Source organism: Notechis scutatus, chromosome 3 (assembly GCF_049901735.1).
Source record: "Notechis scutatus isolate UNSWTSFEM ecotype Mainland chromosome 3, rNotScu1.2, whole genome shotgun sequence".
In the NCBI taxonomy this organism is placed as follows: Eukaryota; Metazoa; Chordata; class Lepidosauria; order Squamata; family Elapidae; genus Notechis; species Notechis scutatus.
The window spans coordinates 92,811,600-92,835,348 of record NC_142011.1 but is presented as its reverse complement, the minus strand read 5'-3'; the positions used below and the strand labels follow the sequence as shown (position 1 = coordinate 92,835,348).

The 23,749-nt window shown below is 37.2% G+C and overlaps 2 protein-coding genes across 8 annotated transcripts in view; one reads left to right on the top strand and one right to left on the bottom strand.

The window, feature by feature from the left end:
* The window catches only part of STXBP3 (syntaxin binding protein 3), a 34,537-nt gene extending 32,483 nt beyond the window's left edge, over positions 1-2,054 (bottom strand). Inside the window, exon 1 of one of the 2 annotated variants that reach the window (XM_026671757.2) lies at positions 1,869-2,054. In XM_026671757.2, coding sequence (XP_026527542.1) covers positions 1,869-2,004 — 136 coding nt within the window. In that variant the 5' untranslated portion in view covers positions 2,005-2,054. The remainder of the gene's footprint in view (positions 1-1,868) is intronic. The other variant, XM_087960768.1, reaches the window with a different exon arrangement.
* FNDC7 (fibronectin type III domain containing 7) overlaps positions 1,975-23,749 on the top strand; it is a 26,220-nt gene continuing 4,445 nt past the window's right edge. For 2 of the 6 annotated variants that reach the window (XM_087960765.1, XM_026671719.2), the window contains exons 1-10: positions 8,361-8,474; positions 9,794-9,812; positions 9,988-10,245; positions 12,367-12,621; positions 18,175-18,435; positions 19,051-19,308; positions 19,619-19,873; positions 20,506-20,763; positions 21,952-22,206; positions 23,002-23,256. In XM_087960765.1, the coding sequence (XP_087816891.1) occupies positions 8,415-8,474; positions 9,794-9,812; positions 9,988-10,245; positions 12,367-12,621; positions 18,175-18,435; positions 19,051-19,308; positions 19,619-19,873; positions 20,506-20,763; positions 21,952-22,206; positions 23,002-23,256 (2,134 nt within the window). In that variant the 5' untranslated portion in view covers positions 8,361-8,414. Of the gene's footprint in view, positions 2,238-8,360; positions 8,475-9,793; positions 9,813-9,987; positions 10,246-10,572; positions 10,683-12,366; positions 12,622-18,174; positions 18,436-19,050; positions 19,309-19,618; positions 19,874-20,505; positions 20,764-21,951; positions 22,207-23,001; positions 23,257-23,749 lie in introns of those variants that run through there. The other 4 variants (XM_087960766.1, XM_087960763.1, XM_087960764.1 and 1 more) reach the window with 4 other exon arrangements.

Genomic DNA, 23,749 nt, shown 5'->3' with positions numbered 1-23,749 from the left:
TAATTAACAATTCTTACTTCATTTTTTTTCAGAGCAAAAAGGTATATCCAAAAGAAGGTATTGCAATTTTTAATTAAAATCTATGTTAAAGCTCCTCCAAACTAAACCAGCAAAAGGCCAAGATTTGTTTTAGGGAATCTACATCAGATTAATGTATAAATACAGAAAAGGAGCAATTCATGTAAATATGTATGGTGAGATATCTTAATTTTGCTATGGCATTTATTTAATAAACTGCAATTAAATTAAGGTAAGCATGTTACGTGAACACAGCTAACAAGTCATTTTTTTTTTAAAGGAAACATCATACCAGAAGTAAAGCAATAAGATCAGAAAAAACAATGCGACAACCATGCTGATCTGTGTGCAACGTTTTCATTATTTTTCCTCAAAACAAAATATTAAGAAATATGTACAAATACCACAAATGCATTCCACAGGGAATAATCAGATAAAGGATTCTTTCATTTAACAATCCTTCAAGTATGACCCTTATCTTTAGTTTCAGAAGAGATGACCAAGTTGAAAGAATACATATAGCACAATCTTGTATGTAGAGCTTTGAAAATAAATCTAAATAAATAAGAGCTGAACTTTAAATCGACCATCAGACTTCACCCATTTCACTTTACATACAATTCAATGGCTTAATTCCATTCCAGGATAAGAACTGTCAGTTGCAAATAAAATACTATCATCACCTGAAAGCAGTCACCTCATGGTGTGTTCAGATCTGATTCAGTTTGCTTCCCAACTCTGAATTGTACAATGTGGTTGAAAATTGACCTAGTTTATCTTCTATGATTGCTCTAGATAAAAATGTCATCAATCCACCTACTGCATCCTGAGCTCCTTGAAGGCAGGGAGCATAAATTAATTTTTAATAAACATTCTGTGGCACCTTTAGGTTTTTTTTTAACCATTATTAAAATGGTTGCATTATTCCAAGGAAATAAATTATGGTTGATCAAGGTTCAGGCATATGTGGAAATACACCATCCATACTGGGTTCTTTTCATTTATTAATCTCTTCTGCTTCTGTAAAAGCCAGGTGCAGATAAATTAAATTCTAAAATGCGAGTTCTAAAATAGCACCATCAATTTCTATCTTGAACTCTTCTCTTTTCCATCCTAAGTCACCCATCTGATTATCATTTTCTCTACCATTGCAGTAGCAACCTGCCCAGAGCTGGGTAATACATACTGCACTCTCCATCCCTACTAAGGATGTGAATGAATTTAAAAGACCTTGGGCTTTTTTCATATATACATGAAATATATATGTGTGTGTGTGTGTGTGTGTGCATATATATGTATACACACACACACACACACACACGTCAGCCAAAGCCATTTCCACAGCTCAGATCAGTATATTATTTTTTAATAACTGGACGACCTTTCAAAAGGCAAGCTTAAAAAATGCAAGAGAAGATGCATCCAAGTATGCCCCTCTGAGGGACCAGAAAGAATGCGAATAGGAGTGGCCGTGAGAAGAAAGTGTGGGAAACCGACTTTTAAAAGACGGCGACATGCTTACAGATGTAGCAGGTGAAGCGCTTCCCGAGGCGGAAAAAAAAATGAAGCCGCATCGAGGGCTCCAGACGCGGGGCCGCGACCCCAAACGAAGGCGTTAATCCCATCCCACCCCCAACCCCCAGCCCGAACTTGTCGCCTCACGAAGACCGATCCTGCATTTGCACGTTTCCCGGTCTCCGCGCCCTCGGCGACTGTGCCAGGCAGAGGACGCCCGCCCAAAGGCCGTCGGGCAAAACCCGTCACCGCAGGCTTTGCTGAGCGCGGAAGGAAAGAAGGAGAGCTCAGCTGCTGGGGAAGGGAAGTCAGAAAGAGCGGGCTTCGACACTCACTCTGCCACACCAAGCTCTTCAGCCCCCGGTCCCCGCTCGCTGCCGCTGCCGGCGCCATCTTGCCTCTGCGCTTCCCAGGGCTGTGACGGCAAAAAAAGAAAAAAAAAATTCCGCACTCCCGGACAAGGGGGGCCATTCAAGCCCCGGCGCGCAAGCCCCGCCCCTCGTTTCAGCCAGCCCCGCCTCCGGCCTTGCAGGTTTGCGGCCGCCTTTCCGGCCGAACTTACTGGTGACGTAGGTGCCGCAAGAAGAAGCAGGAATCCCAGCCCAAGCCCTGGGGAATTCAGATGGGTGGAAGCCGGCCGCGGAGCGGACGGTGGTTTTGCTCCCTTGTCTGTCTCTATACCCATAGGAAATGTTGACTAAACGGTCTATATACCCATATGAAATATCAGCTAAACCTGAGCCGTGGTTTGCCGAATAAACCGCTGGTGATCTGGCTGACACAATATGCTCACCCGTGAACCTCTCATAGTGTTTGGGGTCTCGCAATCCGCGGAGCCCCACACCATTCGATCACATCTTAGTCGAACGTGATGTGCAAATCCAGCATAACTGAAGGGTACTTTAAAAAAAACAAAACCAAAAATCAAACAATCTCAGGATTCTTCTGTTTAGGGTAGCTTAAGTTCTGCCTTGCTAAATCGCAGTTAAATGGCTACAAATTCTGCAAGGTGTCACCTTTATGGCTCATTCTGTGCAGATGGACGTGTTTTGATGGCGATTTACATTTCAGAGCTATTATTGACATCCAAATGTGAAGACTGGTGATTGACAGTCACATTTTTATTCCAAAAACATCAGATTTATGTGGTGTGGGAAGCCCTCCCCCTAGAGAATGAAATATTTTGGAGAATATTAAAAGAGGAAGAATATTATATTCCCCCAAAGGAGAAATTGAGAAACAGGTTCTTAAAAGGCAGAAACCTCTTCCTGTCATAGGAAAGCCTCAAGCAGAAGAAACTGGTGTTTTGGAATGGACATTTTTTTAATCCATTCAGAAAGACTAGGCTAAACTATTCATAAAGAAAACACCTTCAGCCACAAGCTCCCACAGAAGGCTGAAGTAGATGGTATTTAAAAAAAAAAAGTAGAAAAACAAAGACTCCTAAAAATCTACATTCCCCCACCCAAACTCTAAGGACAGGGTGTGACCTTTAAGACATAATAGGATTTACCTGCACCATTAGAATAGTAAAAGACAAGGCTCACCACATTGCACAACCCCCTGGAGCATCTCAATCACCAAACCCCAGAACCCTATAAAAATCTACTCACTCACCCAGCCAATTGGTCAGCCAATCCAGAAACACGCTGTCACTGAAGTTTCTGGAAAACCAAATAAACAGACCTTTTTTCCATGCGGCCTGCCTCCATTTAATTTTCAACGTCTTTCTCCCAGCTTGGAAACGGACCAATTTTTCTTCCAACAGTGGGCTAGGATTCAGGTTTTTGCAAACAGGTGTGATCTGCTTCTTTAATAGAGATATAGGATCCTTGAGAGAGATAAGGGTTTAGAAATATGAAATATAAATAAAAATATAATAAGTCTGTGATAGTACAAACACTGCATATCTGTGATTTTATTATTGGTTGTGATGTGCAATTTGATAGTATCAGATGGAGCCCATATTAAAAAAAATATCTGTGATAGTACAAACACTGCATATCTGTGATTTTATTATTGGTTGTGATGTGCAATTTGATAGTATCAGATGGAGGCCATATTAAAAAAAAAACCAGTTCTTGGGGATTTGCATAGATCTGACTTTTACTGAGGATTACATTTTAAGCTTCAGGATTCTTTTGTTGTTTCTGGGATGTGGAAGAAGTGTAAGGAATACAGCTCCACTGGAGCCTTTCCTCACCTTGTAATACCTTGGTGTACCTTGTAATTACTGTGTAGTGAAATGGCGGTTGACCTGAATAGCTAAGGAAGTGCATTGTTATAATGAGGGCACTGAAAATGCAGAATTTTGAGTATGCTGATTGGCTGATGAAATCACTTGTTTCTCCTTCCCAGTACAGAATCCCTAAGATTTATGTCCTTCCCTGGGTTTAACTGATGGGGTTGGCCTCATCACATGAATATAACTGCTTGCAGATGGTCACAAAAGGTGATCACATGATCCAGGAAAACTGCAACTGTCATAAACATGAGTCAGTTGCCAAGTATCTGAATTTTGATCAGGTGACCATGGAGATGCTGCAATAGTAGTAAGTGTGAAAAACGGTCATAAGTCACTTTTTACAGTGCTGTTGTAACTTTGGAAAGTTACAACATTAATTGTTTTAAGTCAAGGACTACCAGTAAAACCTTTCCATAATAATACCAAGCAATTGAGAGGCTTTCCTTGATTGGGTCTTATTTCTCTACAAGCTTCCATTTGGGACAAGGCCTTGTAAGAATTTGCTATAACCATTATTAAGGAGTGTTAAATCAGCCCCTCCAATGAAAAAAGCTAAAGGTGGTAATAATATTTTTTTTTAAAAAAATTGATGATCTTCCTAAATTTTGAGCAGTTTTAAAGAGTTATCTTACCAATTACACGTGGCTAAATTTCAGCATTGCTACTGTATGTATGTGTTGCAGAGCAAAAAGCAACACAGCTGAGGAACTGATTGATGGCAGATGTTATTACTATCTTAAATACTACTAAAACTCTTATTGTTGTCTTTAATTGGGTGAAACAATGCAGCATAGGGCAACAATTTTTGAACCAAAGTACCTCAAATGGGATAACTTAGAGAATGTGTCCAAAATGCCAATGGAATGAAATTTGGGGAAATTGTGGTTGCTTTTGCATGACTGAGCTGCTGCTGCTGCTGCTGTTGCAGAACATGACCTTCATTTTCAATATTCTGTGACAGCTTTCCAGCCAGTTTTGCATGCCCTTGCTCCCTCACTCCCCCTGCACCAGCCAGTTACCTGCCTGCACCAGCCAGTTACCTGCCTGCATCAGCTAGTTACCTGCCTGCTGGGAAGGAAGGGAGGTTTCTGATGTTCCCTGGAAGCTTCCCACAAGGACACTCAATGGGGAAGCTGACAGGAAGTCAGTAGTCACTTCTACTCTCACTGCTTCTTTTTGCCTACCTGTGGTCATTCTATTTTTCTATTTGGGTAAGGAAATGTCTCTGAAACCATGACCAAGAGGACATGGGTTGTCTAGTGCTAATTTAAAATTGGAAAGAAATGATATATTCAACTTGTTAGGCTTCTCTAGTATTACCAAGTCTCCTGCTGCATTGGGAATTTTTAAGGGAAGTATATTGTGGGCGTGATGAAATTGATTTTAGTAGCAATTGTAATCTATTAAGAACTAAGTTAATTTCTGTATGTGCAGCATTGATCAGTTTTTCCTTTCTTTGCATCCCAGGAGGAAGCTTATCCCATATTTTTATACAAATCTTGATGCCTAGTAATATAGCATGTAATTTCCACAGTGGTAGTATTTTCTCATGGATTGTGAAGAATTCCAATGTGAGGATACCCAGGACTCCTGAACATTTTTTAAGGAGAGGATTCAATTAAAATTTTTGCATTAAGAACTCTTGAGTCTGCCATTATGGTTCAGTCTCACCTAGCATTTACATATATGACATTCCTGGCCACAAGTTAAAATGCTTTTTATCCACAAGGCCAGGTTAACAATAATTGTCCCTTTTGCCAATAATGATCCTGCATTTGTTCTGAACCACTGCTAAATAGTTTATTGTGAATGTACCATTTGCTAGAGGCGAGGGGATATTTCTTTTATTGCTTTTCAGCCTTCCCTGGGAAACCATCCATCATTCAGGTCACTCCTACTTAATGGGTGGGATTTTTTTTGGTCAGAACTGCCTCTCTTCTTCAGGCTGATTTGTCTCAGCCTATCCACCCCTTTGCAAAATACAATGCACCCTCAAATTACCAGACCTGCATATGATGAACTGATTTTCTGCACCAATTAATTTTGTTTTATAACGAAGTCATTATGAAAACAATGCGACACTGAGGATTTTCCATCTGATGAGATATTTGTTAACCAAAACATTTTGGATAGAAATTCGTATGATGCAAAGGATCTTAAAGATTAATACTGCTAAAAGCAGAATTATTTTTATTGGGACAATTTAAAAAGACTCAAGATAGATTGATATGTTAGATGGTAATTGCAGCAAGCTTATTTGATGCATAACAATGGAAGAATAATATTCCCACAGTGGAGAAATGGATTGTGAAAATATCGGAATTAGTAGAAAGAGTAAAACTGACCTGGTTTTGTCAGAGAACATCTTTTTCAAATGAGTGGAAATCTTATATGGACTTTTAGCTGAAAGTAAAAAAAAAAAAGACTGGATGGTTTATGGATTTGAAGATTAAGAAAGATGGTGGCTAAAATGGCAACTGAGGGATCTGCAAAATATTCAAGCGGGAGGGACAATAAGATTGTAATTTTCTATTGAAAAGAAGGACGGAAGTCACTTGCATATCTCTATGAAATGTTCCAATAAATATAAATAAACGGTGACATCGGTTAATAATAGGCACTCCTTCTTCCAAGTAGTGAGTTAAAATAAGGTTCTACTGTAATATGACAAACAAACACCACCACCACCACCCCAAAAAAACAGATGACTTGACAGCAGAAGTAGCCCAGAGGGCAGGAAAATGAACTTTGCCCTATTTGCAACTACAGTAGCTAGTTTCTATAGAGCTGGACAAATAACATTTAGTAGGGGCTGGGGAACCATCTCCTTTTACTTTATGGCTTAAAAGGAAAAGGACAAAGGGTGAATAAGCAGGAAAAGCCCAGTTTCAACATTCCTCATTACTTTCTAGATGTGATTTTTGTGTCAAACAGTGGGAAAAGCTGTCTTCTTCTCCAGCAGAAATAGTAGAACTCTGTATTCTTTTCCTGTGTCTTGGAAGTCTAGAAATAAATTTTGTGTCCAGATCCAGAATTCTAGGCAGAAATTTTGTGCTGCACTTGAGAATGATTAGGAATTTACTATAAAGTTAAATGATCAGGCTCAAGTGTTATCAGTCCTCAAATTACCACAACAATTGGAACTCGAATTTCCATTACTAAGCAAAACCAGAGGTGGTATTCAGCAGGTTCTGACCAGTTCTGGAGAACCGGTAGCGGAAATTTTGAGTGGTTTGGAAAACTGGCAAATACCACCTCTGACTGGCCCTCTCCCCATCTATTCTCTGCCTCCCGAGTCCCAGCTGATCGGCTGGGTCTTCTTTTGTTGCCCTGCACAGGAGAATGGAGCTGGAAAGCAGGTTAGTGGGATGGGGAGGGAATGGGATTTTGCAGTATCCTTCCCTTGCCACGCCCACCAAGCCCACCAAGCCACGCCCACCAAGCCATGTTAGATATGGTAACTGCAGTATCTTATATAATGAAGCATCCTATGGATCAGATTATCAAAAGTCTTTTGATTTATTTTTATGCAAATCTCACACCACACCCTCAGAACCGATAGTAAAAAGTTTTGAATCGCACCACTGAAACAAAGGGCAATATCATCTGGCTACATAGCTCAGCAACAGCAATCCTTGTAGTCCCCTTATTATCGTTAACTGAATCCCTCCGGTCATTAGTTAAGGATCTGTCCCAAACTAAATCATTCCCAGATTTATCTCTCCCAGCCCCAAATTTTGGTAAGATAAGTCCTCATCTTCAGCCCGCCCCCACACCAACTCCGTTCCATGTCTGCCCTTTTATCTGCCTTGCACTCCATTGTCCCGCCAACTACCTTTCGGCCTTCAAAGTCTTCTTCCTATCTGGCCTTTCATGGGGCAGCTGATGGCTACACCAGCTTCCTTCTTGAGGCCACACCAGCTCCTTGCTCAAATTGTGTGTTCTTGTCCAAGTCACATGTGGCCTTCTGGCGAGGTTTTGCAAGGCTTCTGAGGCAGTCGTAAGTGCAGGGAAGATGGCACGCAGCCAAATTTTGATCACATGACCACAGAGATGCTGCAATGACCATAACATCAGAGACTGGACGTAACTATCCATTCGTTCAGCACTACAATAAATATCCAGTGAATAAAGAGTCATAATTCAAGGACCATTTGTATATTCTATTTAGATAGATAGATAGATAGATAGATAGATAGATAGATAGATAGATAGATGCACATACACACACATTTATTTTGCTTCATTCTTTTGAGGAATACATCATACACTTCTCTTTAATAGGTATATAATTTCCTATTGTATATTTCACATGAATAGAGTAACTTGTGAACAGACCTGTTTTATTCACCTTGGTCTTCAATATATTGTCAGAACTGACTTTTGAGAAAGTAATTTATGGACTAAGATGTTACTAGGTAAGATAGTATGTTACTATGTATGCATTCCATAATGTTAAAAGAAGGAATATCTGTACCTGAATAGATGTATATTTATTCTGTTCCATTTTTACCAGCTATTTGTAACTGGAGGAGGAGCCACAAACTTGGATACAGAAACCAACAGATAACTTTCTTAGAAGGTGAATTCTGTTCTAAGTGGTAATTTCATTCTGTTGGTGAGAAAAATAGGTACGATGTGTGGAGATTGTAAACTGTTCCTTTCCTCTGGATTGTTTCTGATAAGTTTTAAAATGGTGAGTCTGTCTTCTTTATTTCTTTACCTCTTCCAGGAATTATTTGCCGGTTGTTGTTTAAAAAAACACTTTCAGTCTTAATATTTGCTACATTTTCTTTTCATTTATGAGACTTTTAAAATTCTGAAATGATGCTGATTTTTAAAAAAACTATTTTAGGTTAAGATCAATATTTAGTGTTAATTGATTTAGACTTTCTGCAACCTCCGATCCAGAAATATTTTACAATACATTAACTTTTTAATCTTATCACTCAATTATTTATTTGCTTAGCAGCATTGGGTGCTTCATTTTTATGAGATAGTGCAGGATGAAAATGCACCTTTATTATAATGTTTTAACTCAACTCATAATTTTAAAGACATCCTTTAAAAAATGAAAAACTCACTTTAATTAAACCCCTTATTATTTCTTTGCAGCTGTAATATAGTTGTTAGCCCAAAAATGAGTTTTAGTTTTGTGATTCCTGTATACAATACTTATTTAGAAGCTTGAGCTCAGTTCAATTTATTCCCTAGTATATTATTTTGGTGTAATCTATTGACACAGCTAATCAGAAATAAATCAGCAATTCAATTCAATGCATAACTATTCAGCAATTAGGTTTGGTGAATTATGCCTGGCTGCCTCAACTGCATAGTATATTTTAGTGTTTGCAAGTGTCAATTGGTCTAAACAGCAGGTTTAACTGGTCAACAGAGTGGTCTAGAGATCTTAGCGATCTAAACATTTTGGCTTGGATCCAGTTATGGCTGGTAGACAACAAATCATACATAACAAATGATATCCTTTAAAGCACCATAATGCATGTGACAATTGTGGCCATAAGAGGAACATAGGATAGAATGAACATTTGGAATTTGGGAGTTTGCATTCAGATCTTCTAACCTAGGGGAAATGGTAGGATTGTGTTTGGGTTTCACATACCTGTGTGTCAACAACTGGAAACTTTCCCTTCTAGAATAACAGACAGATTTTGAAAGGAAAGATTCATTAGTAATATGAACTTCTGAATACTAGCCCATTTCATTCGTAGCTTTGTAATTATCATATGATTTAATTAATAAACATTATTATTATTTAGATTGAGGGTTTTAAAATAGATTCTTATATGTAGATGTGAAGGCTCTTTTAATAGACTCTTGTGTGCATAATATTGAAAACTTAAAATTCATAAGTAGGGAATAACTCCTGTTGAAACATTCAAATGTACATTACTTCTGTGAAAATTCTCAAGTATTCTGCCTTTATATTTTATTTTTAAGGTAAATATCTCAGTGCTTGTTTCTATTACTAATTTTCTAAATCTTTCTTTACAGATTATTTCTGCTAGCACAGGTAAAAATAAAAAAATATTTTCTTTTGCCATTAAAAAAAGATATTTAAAATCTACATTTTTGCTAATGCTTTTAGAACTTAATAATTGAAAGACTTGCACTGCATTTGAATATTTTCTAACTTATAACCAGGAAAATGGGAAAAACTGAACATGACTTTTGCATCTGTTTTGCAGGCTTCACAGTATCTATTTATGATGTGACATCAAAAACTATTTCTCTTCGTTGGTCTAAATTTCCAGATGCCTCTTCTTACAGAGTCACAACAACCCCTGTCAACACTTTGGGTCATACTCTGATGGGCCATTTCAGTGATGTTACACTTGTAGGTACTTTGTCATCATTGGCCCCCAACACAGTTTACACTGTAACGGTGGATGCTGTTGATAAAAATGGGGTTATACTAGCTGAAACACTGATAAAGCAGTTAACAGGTTAGTATCAGATAGTTTAAAAAATTAGAATTGGGTGACTGGGAATTGTGGGAGTTATATTCCTATTCCCCAGGATATTTGCAGAGTGCCACATTGAAAAAGGTTTGGGCAGTCCATAGCAATATGCATGGATCAGCAGTCTTAACTAGTTAAAGGACTCTCTCTCATCTTGACTTAACCCTCCACTCAGAAGTCCAAGAATTGGTCTCTACTGTGCTACTGACTGTGAATCCATCCTCCTTTCGCTATGAACAAATAGAAATAAAATGGACAACATTTATTGTATAAATTGTACACTGCTATTCCTCCCACAATTTTTCCTTTCAGATCTATCTTCTTAATGCTAATGGGTATTGGCCTTTTTGGATAAACCAGACAGGAAACATTACTAGATGAGCTTATTCTTCTTTATTGTACGGCTACATTAACAGAACCTTGTAAGTCTGAAGGTACAAACTTCCCCTCACCATTTCTGATTATTTGAAAAATTAGGCTGGGTCCTTCCTAAATTTCTTTCTCTGTTACTTCATGAGGCCCCTGTCTTTTTTGTCTGATTGTTTCCTAGGCAGCATTTCTTCCCTTCGTCCTTCAAGGTCATTCACACATTCCATTATAATGGGGGTTGATGAAAAATCGTATCAGCAAATCCTATCCACTGCATTTCCGCCTTCACAAACTAGGTTTGAATCCCAAACCAGCCAATGAAAATTTAGCCAATTAGGGTCTGGGTGGTTAGTTTACAATTTACTGTAAACTATAAAAGTTGTGTTTAGTTAACTTTGGGTTAACTGTCTTGGGAGTATATTTGATTCATCCTTTTCAATCCTTTCTCCTGGGCTTCTTACAATTCATCAGGCAATTAGCTGCTTCAGTTTGCAATTCCAATGACAAAGCATCCACTGTATTCTTTGAGGTATATTCATCTCTTTCTTTAATTAGAGTACTGTACAATAAAACCATTAAATCCATAGAGGATTTCTGTAATTAAATAAAATGAAATGCAGTGTTCTAAGGTTTACTTGCCTACAAATCTTTATTTTGTGAACAGAAGATTTAAATGTGGTTTTGAAGAAAAACATTCGCAGTGAAGTAGAAAGTAGACATAGTACTTCCGCTACTATACTTCCTTTTTCTGAATAATTTCTTACTAACGCAAACTTTTGTTAAATAAGCATCCCTGCAAAAACATTTGGGGTATGGGTGTTGGTGTGTGTATCTGAGTAACTGGTTAATAAGCACTGAATGAAAGAATGTACTGGCTTACAACAGAAATATTGTTCAAAAAGAATTCACCTTCTTGTATTAGAACAGCTCCAGGAAAATTGCCAAGGTTTCTGAAACCCCATTTGTTGTGAAATTGCTGACTGTTTGAGAATGCAGTTTCTTTTTTCCTGTCATTTCCTTCACACATTCTCTCTTCCCCTACCTATAATTTTTTCTCTGTTCAGAAAAAAGTTTTCATGTACAGGTAATCATCAACTTACAACTGGCAATGAGTATGTGTGTGCGTGTGTGTGTGTGTGTATGTGTACACACGCAATGGTTGAATGTAATAGAATAACAGAATTGGAATTGGAAGGGACCTTGGAGATCTTCTAGTCCAACCCGCTGTTTAGGCAGGAAACCCTATACCATTTCAGACAAATGGTTATCCAATCTATTCTTAAAATTCCAGTGTTGGAGCATTTACAACTTCTGGAGGCAAGTTGGAGTGCCCCAAGGTTATGTGATAACCATTTGTGATTTTCCCAGTTCACTTCTGACAAGCAAAGTCAATGGGAGAAGCTAATGTTGATGTAACAATCACATGATTTGCTTAACCATGACAGAAAAGGTTGTAAAATCTGCCATAATTCAATTAATAACCACCTTGCTGAGCAATGGAAATTCCGGTTCCAATTTGTGGTCAGAACTTGAGGACTATCTGTGTCATCCCCAGTGTGTGTGGTCTTCTATTAAGTTTCTAGAATCAGACACTGCTAAGAAAAACACATATTATGAACAAAGTAAAGGCATCCGAGCTTTCAGAGTTCCTATCTTTGAAAGAAACATCCACATTCAGCAACTTTCAATATGAAGTGTCTTGATTTTGAAATGATTGAGGTTCTCCCTTTATTGAAGCTCCTGAGATTCCCATCATTGACCAAGCCTATTCAAAATTGAGTACCAGTATCACAGTGGAATGGGCAGCTGTCACAGGGGCATCCAATTATCTTCTGACAGCACAAGATGGAGACATGTTCATTGAAACAGTAGTCACAAATTCACCAGGGACTGTGACAGGATTGAAGGCCGCTGTGCTGTATAAAATCACAATCCGATCTATAAATACAGGAGGAAGAAGTCAGCCTTCCCCTTCAAAGAAAGCAAAGACAGGTACTTTTTGACTTTATTCAGACACTATACTAGTTATTAAATATTAAGGTAACTTCTGCAACCAAACTAGGGCTGTGCAAAAGGTTTGGATATGGAGGCAGAAAAATCCTACAGAATATATGGGAATGTTTCTCTAATGCTAGTCATCAAAACAAATATATTGTTTCCTGGACTGGTGCTATAACTTCAGAGGGTGGGCATGTAAAAGGAAATGATACAGTTGCTTTAAAGAGTTGCAGACAGGGAGGATATGTACTTTTTGTCTTGAATCCAAAGTGCTGCATAGCCTTGCCAAACTGCCTCAAACCACTTGTTTAATCTAGCTTCAGAAGGATGTTTGTTATTGCCTTAGAGCAGGGGTATCAAACTTGCAGCCCGTGGGCCGGATGTGTCACACGCTGGCCATGCCCACCCCTGGTTTAGCAAAGGGGGAAAAGTTGCGATATGTCACATGACAACAATGTGATGTCGTGAGCTTGACACCCCTGCTTTAGAGACTTTAATAGCTTTTGAATAAAAGAAAAGTATCAATGCTATCATTAATTTATATTTATAGTTGTTTTTGTATATATGTATCTTCACATATAATGATTGGGTGGTGAAACGGCCAAGCAAAGACCATCTCCCAGGTTATTATTATCATTAATTTGATCTGTGTTTCTTGACTTTTATATTATTAGAGCTTGCAGATCCTTTGCATTTTTGGCTATCAGATACTGTCAGCATAGCGCAAATTATTGATTTTATTTTATGTTATTATTATTATTACTTTATTTTTATTATTGATTTTTTTTTGCTCCAGTTTTAAAACCACACTCATCTTCTCTAAATTTACTTTATCTTAATATATATCCAGTATGGATGGGAGAGAGTTTAATTTCTGAAAATCAATGAACCTATTTTAAAGACCTTTCCGTTACAGGTGGTTGTTGCTTAACAACCACTTGTTCATGACCATTCAAACTTATGAACGTGCTGAAGAAATGGTACTTCCAGCCACTTCTTAAAGTTTGGGACATCACAACATCTCCATAGTATGTCCAGGTCCATAGTAATTATGTCCAGGTGCTTGATGCCCAGCTTGCAATTACAGTGGCACAGCATCCTGCAATCATATGATTGCCATTTGCTATTTTGCCAATTTCTTACAAGCAAAGTCAATGGGGAAGCCAGCAGGAGGTCGAAAATGATGACAGTGTGTGATGGCCTTGCTTAATAACCCATGGTAATTCACTTAACAACAGCAACCCAAAGTGCCAGAATTTCCATTGCTAAACATCACGGTCATATGATGTCATACTTTATGACCAGGTTATTTAGCAATGGAAATTCCAGGCCTTAATTATCATTATTAAGAGAGAACTATCTGCATTTAATAAAAAGTTAATTTGTTTTTCAAATATCTGTGTTATCCCAGTTCAACCCAGTTGTATTATTTAGAGGCTTAAACAATTTCTGAATCTTCAGAGAAGATTGTGTTGCAGCAGAACAAAAATAATAAAATAAGGACAGTATATGTGTTCTGGGTCATTGCAATACATAGCTGCATAACTGTGTGGCACCACAATGGTTATTATTGCTTTACATTATATATTAATTTCATAATTATAGCTCACAACTGTATACTATCTGAATCCCTCAGGACTGAGATGATCAATACATTTTTATAAATAAACCAGTGATAGAATTGATCGCCACCAGCTGTGGTAATGACAAATTCATTTGGTTTAAAAAGAGATTAAGTAAATACAGAGGTCATAAGGACAGGAAACTCAAGGCCTTTCAGATAAAATATAACTCTCATTAAGTTCAGCCACAATGGCCAGGAGAGAGGGATACTTTGAATTACTGTTCAGCAACAGCTGGAAAACACAGAATCCATTCATTACTAATGTCAGTGAAGTTAGTTATTTGTGGTTACTAGATTTACTCATAGAACAAATCATTCCAGAGTTGAGGCACAAATAAGCAGCCTCAAATTATCATGTTTTGGATACATTATGGGAAAATGCTGATGAATAGTAAAGTAGATGGACAGTAGCAGTACCAATGGTGCACTGTTGGAAGATCTGAAGGGCCCAGGTAGGGACAAATCCCACTAGAGAAGATTTATGGCACATAATCACTAGATTTAATGGTTGTATCTAGAATCAGAAGGATGCAATGGAAGCCAAATAAATATGAAAGAAAATAATGTTTTAGGCTTTTTTTTTAGTAAATGAAGGTTGATTAAATGTTATTGGTATATTTCCCCGCTGAATATTTCAAAAGTCTTCGGACTTCCGGTTTGCAAGCTTTCGGCGGCGGCAGGGATTCGCGACCGCGCGATCCCTGCTGCGTTCGCCACCAAGGTTCCCCCGATCCATTTGGATCTGGGGGATATAGCTGCCCCGTAGAAGCAGCTGAAGACAGGGGGGATCCGGCAAGGGGTTTGGGGGTGCCACAAACCCCCTCCCCAGCCGGCTAAACCCCCTTTTCCCGAGGCGGAGGAACGGCGGTCAGCAATGGCCGCCACGAAGAAAGCTGCAGCCGGGAAAGCAGGTGCAGGAGGGAGAAAGCTGGAAGAACAGTGAAAGTTGCTTCTAACCGGGACAAGACGGGAGAAAGTGACCTGGAACTTTGAAGGCTGCTAAGTATATATTATTCCTTGTGAGAGTTACAAGCTGCGAATACTCTAAAGGGGAAAGTTTTTTCTTTGTTCTACTCTCCTTCCTAAAGTGACAGCAGAAAAAAAAAAAAACCTTTTTGGCTGTGAGTGGGAAGGGAGAGTGAAAAAAATTGGAGCAAAAATTGAAAATAAGGAGAAGATTGCCTAGAATTGCAAAGAGTTTTTAAACATTAAAAAACTTCCAAATATATATATATTTGAAAAGGATTTGTGATTACTTTAACCCCAGAAAGTGAAGAAGAAGAAGGTATCTAAAAGAAATAGTCTGTTTGGATTGTTTGGTGATTTTGGAACCTTTGGAAATTACTTCTGATTAAAACATCTGGGTGGTTGTTTGGAAAAACTTTTTCTCTACACAATGGAATCATCTATGGATGGATTGAAACTTATATATCAAAAATATGAAAGAGAAAAACAAGGAGGGGAAGATGGTCTTGACACTATTTTTCAATACTTAGAAATGGCGGTTTATACTTATGTGAAGCAGAATGAGGATGATGGGGACAAAGAAGAAGAAGAAGCCATCTTTGATGAACAAATGAATTTGACTGGAGAAGGGAAAAAGCAAGAGAAAAAGGCAAAAAGGTCTTTAAGATCTGGAAAAACAGCCCAAAAAGAGAAGAACAAGGTGAAAAGGGGACATTATGTTAAGAAACAACAGAAAGGGGGAAAGCAGAATAAAAGGGAGGTGGAGAGACAAGGGGTTAAAGAGGACAAGGAGAAGAAGAAGCAAGGGAGAAAGGAAGGGATGAGAAGCCCTAATGGTGGGGAGCAAGATGTTAAGAAGCAAAAGTTTTTTAGAGATAATGGATAAATCTTATTGTTAAAGGGATTCTAGAAAGGTACATAAGACTGCATTTTTATACCTGTATTTAGAAGTAATCATAGAAAATTAGAAACAATATGTAACTTAAAATGTGATAAAATATTTAATATAAATTAGTGAAATTTTTGGTTAAGAAAAAGGGAGTACTGTAATGAAATATGATTCAAGACTGTGATGTGGGGGGGGGGGGGTAATAATTTTTGGAAAGCATAAGTGTTCCCACAAAGGCATGATATTTAATTGAAATGGATAAAATGTTTAAGATATAAATGATTGTTAATATTAATGATTAGAATATGGTATATTAATGAAATTCTTTGTGAAATGAGATTTGAAGTAGAAGAAGGAGGAACATTTTAATGAGCTGTAATATGTGATGTGGGGGGGATAATTATGGAAAATAGGGCTCCCACAAAAGTATGTGATTTAATTGAAAAGCAATGAGTTAAACGTTTAAGATATGAATGAATATCAATATTAATGAATAGATTTGTATTACTTTTGTTAATATAGTATAATTTTAGAATGTACTAGACAGAATCCCAATGTATGTCATGTGTTTTATATTAAGTGGGGAAAGAGATAAAGGCATCATACTCCATATAGTGTACAGGAGAAGTCTTTCTTCTTTCTTTAAAGAAGAAAAATAAATGGTTGGCTGGAATAGAACAGACAAAGAATAATAAATATTATGATATGAATTGAGAGGAGATAAATAAAATAAAATAAAATTGAGAAAATTTAAAGGAGAGGAGAAGTCATATAGAAAATTGAAAATGTTAACAAGATATGAAATGGTATGTAAAATGAATATGAATTTGAATTTGTGACTGTACCAAGAGTTTTAACCCGGGACTAAGCAACTTTCAGAAAAGAGATTTTTTATGTTATTATGTTTTTGTGTTTATGTGTATTTATGTATTGTTTGTCTTGAAAATAAAATTTGTTTTTTAAAAAAAAGTCTTCTTTGTCTAGAGAAGGAGATTTAATTAATTTGGCCAAAGTTGCTGGATCTAAAACAGAGATTATATGGATATAAGGCCCAGCATTATATTCACACTTCAAAAGTTTGAGTGTATTTCACAATGACTTCCAAGTGCTAGTTTTGAAGATGAAAGACATTGTTAAATACATGACTGGATCTATGTTTAATTTTAATTAGTTTAAATTGAAATGCAGTTTACTTCATTAACTTGGTCTTTGTCCTACTTGTTAGAGTGTGATTGTATGACACACAATTTAAAAAATCAAGAATAATTCTTAGCCCCTCCAAATGTGTCACAGGGCTAAAATGTTGGCATAGAATTCTTGCTTAATTATCTAGTGGCAACTTTATGATTTCTGAACGAGTTGTTGAGAATATAGTGATAATGAATGGGTTAGCCGGAGGAAATGGAAGATGATTAAATGATAAAGACTAAGATGTTTTCATCACAGTAAAAATATCAATGGAGTTTTCTGATTAACAGGTTAATTTAAGAAATTTACTAAAATTAACTCATCAACTGGTTAGGAATATTTATGATGTGTCTATTTCATATTGGAAAGTTTATACTGCATAAGATGGAATGTAGTAATGTATACCATATAGGACTCTTGAAAAGATTTAGAAATTTCATTTGGTGCAAATCATACCATTGTATAGATGTTGTTAAACAATACTATAGACTAGCTTGGGCCAACTGTATTGGCTGCCAGTTTATCTGTAGTTAGTGTTGACTTATGCACTTTACAGAATATGTTTTCCAGTTTGACACTTTCCCATCATTTATTCTTGTTTGTTAAGAAATTAGGATCCATAAATATATTGGACTCTTGTGTCCATGAATTGTAGGAGAAAATGTGAGTTTTATAGATATTTATAATGGATAACTAAGATAATGGATAAGTAGATAACTGCATATTGCTATGTTAGAATATATATGCCAATAGTATATGCAAATATTATCTAAGAAACATCACTACCATTACTGGCTTAGACTTATTTGTTGCCTTATTTCATCTCCATTTGCCCATGTACCAGATTTTACTAAATCTAATCTGTATTTCTCATTTACAGTGCTGGCTGCACCTATGCTGATAACAAATTCTCCAAGGTGTAACAATATTGTGGTTATCTGGAATGCTGTATATATGGCTGTTGGATTCTCTGTGTCTATTATAAGATCAGATGGTTTAGGTAACATGTTAAAAGAAAATACCACCAACAACTCCCTGACATTTTCCAGTTTAGATCCAGGAACTCTCTATACCATCAAGGTATATGCATGGGATATTAATGGGATACCTGGAGATGATTTTACGTACAATCAAAGAACAAGTAAGAAGTCAGCAACTTTTTGCAACAAACAATTGAATTTCAATAAATATAATAATGGTTAAAGAAAAAGATCCTTGCGTATTGTTCAAGGATTTAGCAGCAAGAATACTAGAATAACTATTGTGTTTTCAATGTTACTGCTTTCTCTGAAGTGTTAATACCATGGGCTTTTGTAGTTGATAAACAAATAATGAAAATATAAACAATTCTTACAACTGATCTTCATATGAGGCAATTTAAGCAAAATTATCACCGAACATCAAGGAGAGCTTCAATCAGATGTTTGCGGTTGCCATTTTGGCTACCATGATTTCTTAGTTGCAAACATCTTTGCTAAAAATGTAAGCATTCATATAGACTGGATTTATATCTCACACAAAATGAGAATTTGCTTAACAATGTTAAGTTAAATAAGCCACATTTTGATGGCTTTCCACAGTAAGCCAAGCCATAAACCAAGATTTGACAACTGTTATAAATTAAATCAGAACAGAACAAACTGTACCATAATTTTAGCACAATGGTTGAAGCAGATTATAGAGTTACAATTAAAAGCACTTTTTAGTTTTGTTTCTATTCAAATGACAGTGGGATGTTGTTAAAAATGTATTCCAGGGCCTCATGCACCAGGAAACGTTCAAGTGGTTTTTGACAGTGGGTCTTTGGGAGCAATGGTTTCTTATATGCCGACAGAAGGAGCTTCCAGTTACAGCATTGCAGCCTATAGCAACACTTCCAAACGAAACTGTAGTTCAATTTCTACTTCCTGTACTATATCATCATTGGAGTGTGGGGCTGAGTATTCCCTGGTGGTTGTAGCAAACAATGAAGCTGGTTCTAGCAGTCCCACAGAGGCTGTGATTTTCAAAACTGGTAGGTGAACATGCACAATCCAAAAATTATAGTACCCAGGGAAATTTAAAACAGAAAGATATATGGACTATTTTTAATGGAAATAAAATATCCAAAATAGTGCACTCCTTTTAAAGCGATTGACATCTTTAGTACAGGTGGACCAGTAAAAGCAGACATTCTATAAAATCACATTATATCACATGCAATAGATGAACATTCTTCAAACATCACATTGGGTGGCAATTTAAAAAATGGCTGCAATTGTTATTGTCCTGAGTTTTATTTCATATGAGAAAAATTAAAGAGAGTTTTGTCAAAATCTTTACAGTCCCTTGTGCTCCAGAATGTATAACCATTGAGGAGAAGGAACCAGTCAGTTTGACTGTATCATGGTCCGATGTTGACCTGAGTGATTATTATGTGGCTTTTGTGAAAAGTGATGATGGCTTGGAGGTGCACTGCAACACATCATGTACCCGATGCCTTTTCCAATCAGATTGTGGCTTCACCTATTTCATTAGTGTCTTTGCCTATAACAAGGCTGGGCAGAGTCCTCTAGGTGACATATTTAACTATACTACAGGTAAGAGTCAGTTTATTTCTGTATATTGGATAGACTTTGCACAAAGTTAGAAATTGCATTAATAAATGATATGGGCAATAATTACACAACTGTCATAGCCAGTGCCAAGTTTTCATCCATAATGGTGTTAAGCAATACAAAAACAATTCCATCTCTGCCCGAGGAATGAATTGTTTAGATGAAAGAACCAGGCTGGTGTCAACCTGGTTTTAACTCAAGGATGAGCAATCATTCTTTCCCCCTTGTTGAGGTTTTTAGTTCTGCAGGAATCATCTCTTGATTACAGTACTCATCATATGGCCTGAGTTAAAAGAAAGAAGTAGACCGCTTGTGAAATGTCTTCAGGAAATCAGACCAAAGGACTCCTGAAATGCCTGCTTCCAGTTATGATTGGATGGCTGTTTATATTAGAAGATCCTTGATGACCCAACAGTAGGACCACTGCCACTTGGAATAGTGGTGCCAAAGTACCCAAGAGTTGTCCAGCAATTATTTCTTCTATCATAATATTACAACATAAAAACCCATGACTAAATCTTATTTGGGATGTTTGCATTGCAATAATTTGCTTTATTATTTTTTTTAGTATTGCCTTAATCCTAACCCTGCCTTCTTTTTTTTCTTCCTTTTAGCACCTTGCTGTCCTAGTAATTTTAGCCCAGTGTTTGTGTCTAGTGACACCATTCAGATTATCTGGTCTCCTGTCCGTGGTGCTGAAATGTATGAAACCAAAGCTATTACCCTGACCAGTGAGTTACTATGCCATGATACTGCCACAACATGCACCTTTTCTGCCCTTGAATGCAACACTCAGTACAATATCACGGTCTATTCATTCAGTGAAATCAGAGGCAGCAATATGTCATGTGAACCTAAGCAAGTGACAACAGGTATGAGTTTAGCCTTTATTTTAAAGCAAGACATCAATTATAATAAGATGAAATGAGACTTGAAAATAAACTAATAATTGCTATCTTATGATGGCCATATTGGAAGTAGCAGAAGAAAACAACTATACATACATTTATCACATTTCAAAGTACTTTTGAGAGGGGGAATATCCAAGAGAACAACCAAAATAAAAATGCTTTGCATTTCTTTTGAAAATTTGGATATTGTTTTTTCCTGTGGAAACTGTTTCTTATTGTCTGTTAAGCATGATCACCACAAAGGAATGTTGGATGGTTTTTCTTTGTTTGGTTTTTGCTCTAATAATATACCGTGTTTCTCATATAATAAGGCCGGGTCTTATTTTTTTTGGAGCCCCGAAAAAATGGCTAGGCCGTCTTTTCGGGGGTGACTTAATTTTTTCCCTTGCATCTTCGGGCGGGCAGGTGGCGATGGCTTGGATGTTGACCTCGGCGTTGGTGGGGCACTTCGTATCGGGGTCAACGCAGGCAGCACCATATCTGGGTGTGCAACAAAAGTACTTCCTAATGGCAAGCCCCCCCACCATTCCCCCCCATTTCGCATGTTTTAATGTAGGCCTTAATTTGGGGGGAGGGGCTTAATTTCATTTCATGCCTATAAAACATGCTGGGACTTCCTATTGGGGGAGGCCGTATTGTTGGAGAAACAGGGTAATATCAATATACTTAAGCATTTGATTATATTATTTTCATTAAGTAAAGTATTCTTCAAGTCAGCCTGGATTCTTAAAATCTCAATAGGCATGTCTACATAGTGTTCTTGATGACATTATAGAGGTGAACTTGGCCATTGTTCCTTTTTAAAAAATATTCCAGTCTAGTTACAGCCTTGATCTTCTATACAAGTATGACCAAACTCTGCTTAGCCTTTGACAATGCTTAGTTCATGACACCAATGATTATTGGGGATTTGTTGTAAATTACTGTTGAATTCAATAAAATAGAATAAATAAATTTTAGAGAAGATTATGCCACAATTTGAAAGAATATGGTTGCAGAGAGAGGGCATTTTGCAGTATGTGTTTTTTCGCTGTTGTATTATTGGACTTTCAGTAAAATTCCAGATGTTATAATGTGAATCTCTTTTAATACAGTATATGTCACAAATAAGAATGCAGTTTTTTCTCTGCTCTTTCTATAATCTTTCAGCTCCATGTAGTCCAGAAATATTAAACATCTCAAAGGACACTCTTTCTATAATTAGTGTGCGTTGGCATGCCAGTAGTGATGGAGCAATGTATACTATCACAGTAAAAGGAGAAGCAGGAAAGTGGTATTGCACAAGTTTTGGAAATTCATGCTCTATCCATAACCTTCCATGTGGGTCCACATTTTTTATCAATGCTGTAGCAAGTACAGAAGCAGGATACAGCTTGCCTAGTTACAGTGTCCCATTAGAGACAGGTAAGGAAAGTATTGCAATAATACAATTGAAGTCACCAGTGTGCTGTATGCACCTATTGAAGTCACCAGTGTGCTGTATGCAAACGTCAGCTCCCCCTTGCTTTAAACAACACTACAACAGGTTTGTAGGCCAAAATTATAAAGGGCCTCCTTACCATAGATTGTTCAGTATCAAACTGGTTGTAGGACTACAAGAACACAAACTTGTTCTTAAACAGAGAATGTAGCTCCACCTAACATAGATGTATAATTCTGAAATAAAGCCAACAACAACATAGTAATCCTCAACTTTCCACCCAAAATTTCTGTTGCTAAGTGAGAAGTTAAAAGAATTTTGCCCCATGCTGTGACTTTTCTTGCCACAATTGTGAAGTGAATCTGGCTTCCCCGTTGATTTTGCTTGTCAGATGGTTGCAAAAGATGATCCCGGGACACTACAACTGTCATAATTGTGAGTCACTTGCCAAGCATCTGAATTTTGATCACATGACTTTGGAAAATGCTGCAACAGTCATAAGTATGAAAAATGAGTTCACTTTTTCCAGTGCTGTTGTAACTTTGAACGGTCACTAATCAAACTGTGATAAGGACATGTGCCTTTTTTTCCCCAAGCAGTATTGAAATATTTATAGAAAGATATATGTTACACAAGATGTGATGGATCTGTTATCCATGTTACTATTTATCAGCATAGTTTATCAGCCCTTAAGAAATATAGCTGTCTATACTCTATATAGCATTTAAAAGAAGGCTAGTATCAAATGCTAAATATTTTCTTCTGTTTTTTTCCCCAAGATCCTTGCTGCCCAGCTGATCTTTCAATGACTCAAGTGACACAAACCGTAACAAACATCAGCTGGTCTTCTGGGACTGGTGCAAAGTCATACATAACCATTTTGAAATCAGACCAAAGACAAGCCCAGTGTCACACTCTCCAAACCTCTTGTCTCCTGGGATGCATTACTTGTGGAACTAACTACACTGTAACTGTCAAAGCAGTTAGTGAAACAGGCTTGATCTCTGACTGCATATACAAAGGATTTTCTTCTAGTAAGTATATAAAATTGCTGATTAAAACTGCTGTTGAAATATAAGAATATAAAACTTGTTGTTTGCATGCAATTAGTAATTTATGTTCATGGGCTTGAAATCTGAGAATTGTTAGTGAAAAAGAACGTACAAGGAAGGGTCTTTCTGGATCCTCTCCTCTCAGCTCCCGTTTTTCTAAAAAATCACTGATACTCCAGAAGAGATTGATCTTCAGTGTCTATCCAGGCTGTCATCAAGGCTAGTCCTACTTTGTGTGTGAGTGGTTATAAGGTGGATTGTTTAAACTGAATAGGGGAATCAGAGATTCCCTCACAATGTAATCCCTTATATCCCATTCAAAGTCTTTGGTAACTTTTACAGAAGTCCAAGAATGCAGATAACCTTCAGGTAACAACGGCAATTGGGACCAGAATTTCCAATGTTAGTGATGTGTAGCATTGCACAACCACATTGCTTAGCAACACTAATCCCGGAAGTTTTGGTTGCCATTGTA